Source organism: Pterocles gutturalis, unplaced genomic scaffold (assembly GCF_000699245.1).
Source record: "Pterocles gutturalis isolate BGI_N339 unplaced genomic scaffold, ASM69924v1 scaffold1201, whole genome shotgun sequence".
NCBI lineage: Eukaryota > Metazoa > Chordata > Aves > Pterocliformes > Pteroclidae > Pterocles > Pterocles gutturalis.
This window is the reverse complement of record NW_010102651.1, coordinates 1-9,580: the sequence shown is the minus strand read 5'-3', so window position 1 is coordinate 9,580 and position 9,580 is coordinate 1. Positions and strand designations below refer to the sequence as shown.

At 53.1% G+C, this 9,580-nt stretch overlaps 1 protein-coding gene across 1 annotated transcript in view; it reads right to left on the bottom strand.

Annotated features, from left to right (window-relative positions):
* The window catches only part of SETDB1 (SET domain, bifurcated 1), a 10,388-nt gene extending 1,026 nt beyond the window's left edge, over window positions 1-9,362 (bottom strand). Inside the window, 12 exon segments of the mRNA XM_010086347.1 lie at window positions 636-803; window positions 3,310-3,448; window positions 3,825-3,954; window positions 4,815-5,005; window positions 5,352-5,425; window positions 6,670-6,871; window positions 7,138-7,305; window positions 7,730-7,829; window positions 7,943-7,980; window positions 8,436-8,605; window positions 8,927-9,158; window positions 9,335-9,362. Coding sequence (XP_010084649.1) covers window positions 636-803; window positions 3,310-3,448; window positions 3,825-3,954; window positions 4,815-5,005; window positions 5,352-5,425; window positions 6,670-6,871; window positions 7,138-7,305; window positions 7,730-7,829; window positions 7,943-7,980; window positions 8,436-8,605; window positions 8,927-9,158; window positions 9,335-9,362 — 1,640 coding nt within the window.
* Between the last annotated feature and the right edge of the window lie 218 nt (window positions 9,363-9,580).

Genomic DNA, 9,580 nt, shown 5'->3' with positions numbered 1-9,580 from the left:
GATTTTAGGCGCTTCATTCCGATCAAATCCGCTGGGACACCCCTTGGCTTCGCTGCTTAATCCAACGAGACACAAGCCCCAGCACCCCCGGGGAGCAAGGGTGCAAAGGGAGCATGACCAGGAGCAGAAAAGACAAAAAAAAAAAAAAAAACCCAAAATCAGAACTAGGGAAGCTGAAACCAAGCCCAAGCTGGTTGCGGTCTCAGAACTGGGATCAACTGTTTCCGTGCTGCGGATTGATTGCCACAAAGCCACTGCGGTGGAAAAGCCACCTGCATGTTTACATGAACAGCGGCTCCCCCCGGCCCCAGAAAGCTCGGAGAAATGGGAATCCTCAGAAAATAAGCAGGGTCTGGGCTTCTGGCAGGGTCACACTGGGGACAGTTCCGGTCAGAACTGATAAGAGACCCTCCAAGCTCAACCCAACAACAAAATGTAACAAACCGGGAGGGAGAAAAAGGTAAGAGGAAGACAAATGCTCAGGAGCGGACAAAATAAAAGGTGTCAGTCCATGACAAAATAGAAAAAAAAAAACCCCAAAAACTCAACTAAACAAGCCCCAGATCTGTGTTAGTATCACAGACCCTCACAAGGACGCCGGGATATCGCTGCAGTGGTCGGAACCAGGCACAAGCTTTGCTCACCGGTGCTGCTGGGACGTGCCGGTCCTTCCTGCCGCAGGTGTGTCACTCAGGACGGGCGAAGAAGGTGATGACTGGCCGGAGCCCACAGAGCTGGGACGGAAGGACGTGCTCTTCTTGGCCACTTGCTTTCTCGACTGGGCCAGCTGACTGTCGGAGCACCTGCAGAAGGGAAGAAGGGAGGAGATTGGCAAGATGCGCACGCTCACCCAAGGGGCAGGATTCAGACGGACGGGGCCGTCAAAACCACGCTCCCCCATGGAGTCAGCAGCAGTGCCCCAGCCGAGCGAATCCCAGCAGGTTTTTTTCCTAAAGAGTGTGGAAATCAGCCCATCTGTGCTCCAGCCATCCCGCAACAACCCCAACCAAAGTGCAGAACTCGGAAAAGTGACTTCCAGGATTTATGTGGAAGTGAGGCGTGAGGGTGAGAGGGAGGAGGATGTCCGAGGCCTTCGGTTCAGGAAGGTGGACAAACCAGCACACGAAGACACCCCTAAAACACCAGAAACAAGAGTTTGCAGAGGCTCTGGCAGTGCTAGAGCACGGAGCAGCGGGAGGAACGAGAACCACAGAGGACTCTCTTGTCCATACCAAGGAAGAAGATTGTGCAGGGGAATGTAATAACACTGCTGACAAAAGGGCCACGAGGGGCTCCCAAAACCTCCGCAGCCCGACGCACGACAACAGGGAGGCTGGAGGCAGCTGGAAGGCACTATCCTCACATTCCGAGAAAACAACAGCGGAGGTTTCCAATCTATTTACAGCAATTAAATAGAAAAACACTCCAAAGCAGCGGCTGGTTTTCTCCCAAGTGGAAGAACACTGTTATCAGGGCAGAAAGGGAGGGGACAGCGAGAGCAGGAGGGGGTGACTGTTCCTGCAAACATCTGCCTTAAAAGCAAGGTGTTCATATCAAAATTCAAAAGCAAGAGGGAAGAAACCTTCCCTCAAGGGGCTTTAAACGGTCAGAACTGGCTGACAGCAGCTCCCTGGCACCGCAGAAGAACCTGAAACTGAGACTAGAGAGAAGAGAAGCAGGGAAGAGAAGCGAGCCTTCCTCAGCGCAAAGAAAACACCAGAGCGAAGAAACCGTTCTCCCAGTTTTAATAATCTAAAAGCAATGTGTTTTTCACCCAACAGCATCCCTCGGGACAGCGAGGACACGGCTATAGCACGCTGCCCTGCCTACAGTCACTGGTAAAAACCCGCCGCATTTAAGCAGTTCGCTGTTTAACGGCAGGGAACCAGCTGTAGTGTCTGCTTGTATCAGACCTGAAAACACGATCCTAAAGTCAAAGCTGCTGTGGGGAGAGGGGGAAAAAAAAAAAAAAAAAAAAAAAAAAAAGTGTTTCTTGGAGCCACTGCAAGGGTGGTGAAATGGAAAAGGAGAGATTCGGCAGCCAAGGAGGCTGCGGGCTGGCTGATTGCCACAGTCCAACTTTATCATCTTCACGCTGAGTCACTGCACATCCTTCCCGCACCCTCCACAGCTCGGGGTGCCCGGTGTCGGGGCAACAGCCCGGCTCTTCCGCTGCCCACTTTTTTTGCGACGGCGGAGGAGCCAGCGCTGCGTTCCTCACGCTGGAGCAGAGCGCCTTCAGCATCGGCCTCTCTTCTGGGTTATGTAGGAGACGAGGAATGAGGCTGTCGTGGGTTTGATTCTCAAATCTTGGTCAAACTGGCACAGGAGGAGCATCTCCCAGTCAGCCCCCACATCCAGGGTCACATCGCACTGGGGCTCGGAGAGGAACCCCCCTCGAAACCAGAGGCTGGGGCCAGAAGAGTTTCTTTGATGCCACCACAACTAGAGAGCATCCGGAAAAAAAAGGTTGACGTGCTGCACGGGTTCCTGACAGCTGGGACATCTCCTCTTTCCATTTGCTGATGCAGCAGGGCACAGTCACAGCAGAAGACGTGCTGGCAGGGGACCAGGCGGCCAGAAATTCGGATAGGAAATCCACAGTGGTTACAAAAATGAAGCGAGACAGCATCTCTCTGCCCTAGAAAGTTATAAGAGTCCCAGAGCACGCGCTCAGGTACCCTGGTGTTCTCCGACACGCTCCCTTCATCACAAAGCCGAGCTCCTCCTTCATCCAGGCCTCCTTCAGCACTGGCCTGCACCTCCGAGAACGTCCCGCTTGGGCCCCCGGCGTCAGGAGGCACGTGTGTGACTTGGCCGTGGCTTAGCTTTATCGGGTTTGGTCCGTGACCATCGAGATCAAGCACTGATCCCGAGTTCTCAGGGCCTCGTAAGTCATCGAGGTCTGCGAGCAGGTCAGTCCCGGTGGAGGAATACAAGGCAGCCGGGGGCCAGGGCCTGGATCGTGACACGAGGGAGCAATTCAGATTTTCAGAAGAGAAGGAGCAAACGTTCTAACTTGGAAATACATCAAGTGTGAAGCTTTAAGAACAGGGCATTCGGCTCAGGGGGTGCTGGCTGTCAGCTCTCCCGCCCCCAGTGACTCGCCCAGCCGCCTCTATCTACAGTTTCCCCCAGAAACGCGACTAAAACCGATCTGTCTAACCAAGAAACGAGCCCCATCACGGAGGAAACCTGCACCTGGGGATTCCTCTACACGGCAAGGGCGGTGCCTGCAAGAGCTGAGCGCTGGAGACGCAACGCAAGAGGAGGGAGCGGTGGAAGCAGAGAACGGACTCGAGTACTTACTCCATCTCGGCAGGCTGCGGAGAAACGGAGCGTGTGGCCAGCGAGGCCGCCTGCATCTGCTCGAGAGGTTTGTACTGGGTGCCAGTTCCCGTTAAATCTTGCGTGTATTGTACCACGGGCCCTTTGCTCCTCACAGCACCTGGTGGGGAAGGCGAAAAAGCAAAATATCAACACAAAAAGTCTTTGCCATCAACCAAAGTTTATTGCAGTGGCCAGAAAATATTGGTTGAGTTCCCCCAGGCCACCAAAACGGAGGCATCTGCAACTAACAGCAGGTCACTGGCTGAGCTCTGAGTCGCAGCCGGTCACCCTGCGCAGATTCTGGGCACTTCACACATCTGCAGTCTGGTTTTGTGGCGTTTTTACACCAGGAGGAAAAGCCCTCTGTAAATCTTAAACCTCCAGGAGTTCTGCTACAAAACCCCCACCATAACCAAACAAAAACGAAAAGAACACCCCTCAACCCACAACACATTAGTTCAAATTCCAGGATAAAAAATAAAGATGTCGCATACCAACATTGGGACGAGTCCTTGCTTGTCCACTTTGTTTCTTTTCTTGGGTGGAGGCCGTGGAAGTTTTCATGCTGAACATGGGCTCGAGGCGCGTGGAACCCCGGTAAATCCACTCGCAGCGTTTGTCGTCCTGCGGCGAGGAGAAGGCAACACTCGCAGCACCTACGGCAAGAGCTCCCAGAGGTACAACACGGGCTTGGGAGCCAGCAGCGTGCCTTTACCGCGAGCAGAATCGAACGGAAAGGAGGCAAAGCGTTGACCTAAAGGCTCGTGAAAGACCATGCAGCCACGAGAGGACGGAGATGGTAATTCATCATATTACGCTGAACACAAATTAAATCTACAAAGAGGCCCAAAGACCCCAAACTTCAAATTCTGTTCTGTTCTCAGCCCAACAACTGACTAACGAGGCGCCGCTGGAGAAACCAGACGCCCTCAGGAGACAAGTGAACTCTTCGGCACAAACCGAACCTGCTCGAGGACAGGGAGGTTAATTGGCAAGTGCACGCCGCTTTCCCCAGCCCCCGCGGCGATGCGGTTATCTAGGCAGGAAGGGAGCCAAGCTGGCACGGAGAGTACGTCTGCTCCCTTTCTGCAACTTGTAGATTTTGAGCAAGGAGAATATCGCAGGTTCTGCTCAGTTTTTCTCCTGCTTCTCAAACCAGCGCTGGTGTTTGGACAGAGGACACGGCCAGGTGTTTACACCCAGAAAGGGATCAGGACAGAACACCTGCAGACGATGGATTTTGTTTCTTATTCATCCACCACTTTAAAGTTCTACATGCAAAATGCTTTAAAAGGCTTTTAAAAGTGCAAACGAGCCCCACCTTCACACCAGCGCACCGCAGAAACTGGCGGTTAACCTACTCAGCAAAATACCTGCTGGTGCCAGGACCCTGGCTGACCTCAGCGAGGAAACTGGACTGGATCAGCCACCCTCCCGGCTCGAATTTACACCCATCTTTAACGGGAGAAGGGAACTTCCCCTACCAGGAAGAGGATTTTGACCAGACTGCCGTCCACTTCTTCCACCCTGGATTTCCACCAGGTGCCTTCCCACTCCGTTTTGATCAGCTGGCCGTTCTTCAGCAGCACCATGGGGCGGTTGGGGTAGGCTGTGATGTACTCCTCGATGAAATCCCGACAGGAAACATCTTCGATGTCTTCCCAGGTCTTTTTCACTGCTCAGGATGGACAGGAGAAAGAGAAGAGGAGGAAAGACTCTTACAAAGAGAATCTTTAATTATTTTTTTAAAAAGATCCCAGGTGGATCTTTACATAAGAACAACCAAGCAGTATCCAGCCACGATAACGCACCCAGAGCGCAAGGAGTCGCCGCACACTCACTCTACTGGTATTAAAACACTATTTCCTCCAGCTTCACACGCAAAGCAAACACCCACAGGCGCAGGACCAGAGGGGACGTGCAGCCTGTCCCCTGTCCTTTGAGCCCAGGCTCCTCCACACCCCCCAAGGCTCTGGGAACAACACTGGCGTGGGGACGCAGGAGGGGCAGAGCGCACTCACGTGGCCTGCAGATGGGGTACAGCTCCCACTCCTTGACGTACGAAGCGTAGCCGTCATCAAAGAAGATCAGGAATCTGGAGAACAGCAAAGAGAACAAGCGTTGGAAGTCAGAATTAGGAACGCAGCTGAATAAAACGCAGCTCCGCATCATGTAACGAGAGTAGAGCCCCTCTCCTCGTCCTCCTGCCAGCCCCAAAGGCCCTCAGACCGGACAGGACAGACACACAGAGAACAAAGCGATCATTTCTGCCCGGAGACGATGAGCTCTACAGTACTGCTGCTTCCCTCAGTTCTTTCGGAGCAGCTCTCCCCCATCCCCGACCTATCCCTGCGCTCCCACAGCCCACAGAGAGGCTGCCCGAAGGCTTCCCAGCGGCACCCCACATCCCCTCAGCTCCAGGTTCCCACGGTGCTTCTGCCACAGGAGCAGAAAAGAGAAAAGACAGCTCATCTCCTCCTAAACTCCGAAAGAAGAGATTTTTGGAGCCTTTGGGACAGAGCAGCAGTAGAGGCTCCACGTGGTGACTCGAACAGCACGGGGAGAGCCAGGGGACACCCCCAGGGCTGCACCCACAGGCAGGAGACGAGTACGGAGGCGTCCCCAGCGCCCACGGGGGAGCAGGAGCTGGGAACACGGCACCCACGAGGCTGGATACAGCACCCACGGGCCTCTAAATAATAACTTCAGGACACGGAGCCACACAAAGGTTATGTTAGGGCCAGCCTAGCCAGGAGGAGGAAATCTGCGCGATGACTAACAAGCGCAGTTCATTTTCAGTTATTAAACACCTATCAGATAGAACCTGACACAATTAGGCGTTTCCGGCAGATCCACAGCTGAAACAGGGTGAGGATATCCTTTGTGAATCCTCTCAGAAGGACCACAAGCCTCAACCGCAACGTCGAAGGAGCCCTGCCCCTGAAAAAGCCGCTTTGGAGCTGCTGTTTCTTCTCCCCAAGTGCTTTGGCAACGACGCTGGCGCTCAGCGCTCGTAGGGCTCTAATTTCCTACCGCTGGGTTTTACGCCTTGAGTGGTGCAGACTGACATTTGTGTGATAATTGGAATGAATTACCAGATATAATTTCTGACTCAGGGCCATGAGTAACAGAATAGAAGCTCCACCCAGAGCTTTCAGAGATAAGACCGAGGAAACAACCTTCAGAGCTCCGCCCCTGGAAAGGGCTGAAAAGAATTTAGCTCCCACAATAGCAAATAAACAAATACACTTTTTTCTTTTTTTTCCTAAAAAACAAAAAAAAAAAACTAAAAAAGAAAGAGAGCACAAGCGGTACGTGACTGTGGAGGGGAATTCATACCTGTCTTTATTCTTCACGTTTGGGGTTTCCGCCACGATGCCAGCATACAGCCAGACCTGATTCCCGTCTTTGTATTTGGCCACAACCCTGCTGCCAACGTAGTGTTTCTCAGGCGAGGGGTGATAGTCGTAAGCGATGTGATTGCCAGAAAGCAAACTCTTCCCTTTATTATCAAATTTCACTTTGTACTTCTTTCCTGCGCCTGGAAGACATTTCAACACAGTGAGATAAATAAAAGCCAAGTGATCTCACCCCCAAGAAGCCCAGCACCCCACACCATTCTGATCCAAGTTCCCAACTGCTCTGAAAGCCTTTCAGAAACTAATTTGTAAAGTAAAATATTGCAGTGGAGACGTGTTGCTTTCACGACTCGTTCCAGGTGGCGTGAGGTGCCCTGACACGGGAGGGGACCTGCTCCAGGGTGGACCAACGTCTCCCACCCAAAGCTCAGGCACGCGCAGGACGTACCGACCGTCTGGATGGCAATCAGAGTTCCTTTGTGCCACGTCTTGGTTCTCTTCTTGCCCAGGATCCTCATGCCGACGTTCAGATCACCGTCGTTGCTGAGATCGCTCCCAGGCACTGCGGGGCCAACGGGCTGGGGAGCGCCCAGAATTTCCTGAGGGGTCTGTGCATCTACCCCAGGAACAACACCAGAAGATGAGTCAGAAATTGCTCAAAGTCCCCTCTCGGATGCACACAAGTGGAAGAACATCTGTCGGACCCGAGACGGGAAGCGTTCTGGCTTTCTTTGCCCTCCCTCAGCCCAAGTGCCTCAATTTTACTGGATGGAGTACTCAGCGAGCGAGGTTTAAACATCATTAGAAAGCTTTCACGTTACGGAAACTGCACCACTAGTATTTCCTTTCGGAATGGGCTTGAAGATAAATAGGAATTTGGAAACAATCTATCCCCTAACGGGTCTTTCCAGTGGGGAAAGAGAACCGTTTTCTTTTTCAGATAGAAACCCCAGCGGCGTAAGAAGCAGACAGGACCAGGTTTAGGGCACACGCGGGTGCAGCCCACGCCTGTCAGCCCCAGGAAGCTCTCCCATGCTGACCTTTTTGTGCATCCTGAGCGTTTGTTCTCTTGTTCACGGCATCCATAAATTTCTGAACATCCTGAGCAGACTTTCTCATTGCAGCCATGGCTTCCCGCAGCTGAAGGGAAGGAAAGAGAAAGAAAATATGAAGAACCTTTTCTTTTTTTTTTTGCACCAAGTACAATGATGTTCCACTGCAGAAGCACGCTGCAGTCAGCTTTTCCAACTCACCAGAGTCTGATCCTTTGCGACTCTGGAGCTAGTACTGCCTGCATCGAAAGAGAAAAAAAGTGGTTTAAACTATCTTGGGGAGGAAAAAATCCATCCTACTTAAGTCACCGAAAGAAGAAGGGACAGAGAAGTCTGTCGCTGACAAAAATCCCACTCGAGCAAGGCTTTTACTACGCCATCCTTTCTAGATGCACAACGTGCCGCAAGGGCAGCGTCCCCAGAGCAGGGGCAGTGATCGATGGGGACAACAGTCAGGCGGGAAAAGGGAAAAGTCCCAGTTTGGGACTCCAGGAACCATGGAATAGTCACAGGTCATGGCAGAGCATGCAAGCTGTGATGTTCCTCACGAGCTAACGGCATTTCCCACCTCACCCTCTCCCAGCCACCTTTACAATACCCTCATTCTGATCCCCCTCGTTCCCACCCTCCTTCTGGACACGCTCAGGTCTCCATCCCTCCCCTCAGCCCCCTGCGGCACAATGAGACACTGAACTGTTCTTCCAGCCCGAATCGATGCTCATCACGTCATCGTCATCATCCAGGATCTCGATCACTTCCATGGGCTTGGCAGCCGAGTCCTCGTCCTCAGAGCTGCTCTCACGATACTGGAGGCCCAGCTTGGAGTAGAGATCCTTCACCAGTATCTCGCATTTATCCATGGCTCTGGGGAAAAAAAGAAGGGCAGAGATACGAAAAGACAAGGTGAGCCCAGCTGTATATCCCATAATACCACAGAAACAAATAGAAACCAAACGCTGGGGAACTGCTAATTAAATACAACCATGATGAGGTGAGAGAATTCACATGAAGGATTTGAAGCCACAGCGGAATCGTTTTAATTATCCCTCAAGAACCACAGAGAAACGAACCGAGGTGGAATCACCGGGTCCGTCTGCAGCGACGGGAAACGGGGACAAAACGATCTCCCCCCTCGCTGCCCCCACACCAACTCTGTCCCACGGCGGCGATTCCAAGTGCACCCACCTCGAAGCGTCATCGCAGAGCTGGTCCACGCGAGCCACCTCTTCTTCCTTCTGCTTCACGCACTTCTCCAGCTCCTCCAGCTGCTGCTTCCTCTGCTTCACCCACTCGAACTTCTCCAGCTCTTTGTCGATGATGTCCTGGAGCTCCTCCATGGAGATTCCCAGCTCCTCCATCACTTCTTGCTGCAGCTCTTTGATCTCCTGGGAATCCATTGCTGCTGCACCTGACGCCACAAAGAGGCGAGAAAACGCCGGTGAAACCCTGCGTGCGAGGGGCCACAGTGCTCTCAACAGCATCGGCTCTGCTTCTTGAAAGCTACTCAGGAAATAAATGTTATAATTTTTGTTAAGATAACGCCACGCAGAGCCAAAAATAACCGGAATGCAAGCACCCTGCGGGGTCGGAGGCTCCCAGGACAGCCGGGGATTCCAGACATCCCCTCCGATCTCCGCACAGCCCCTCCAACCCCACAGCCTGACGCTTCGCGACCTCGGAGCCCTCTCCTCCGCAAAACCCGCGTTTTCACCCCTCTGCTTGTGCTAGGAGGAGAAGCACCCCCCCGCCTCTCCCAGTCTGCCCCCCAGCAGCCCCCGTCCTCCCCAGCCCGTACATTACACCATCCCACTAGCTCCCCGTCCTGCAGCTCCCACGTCT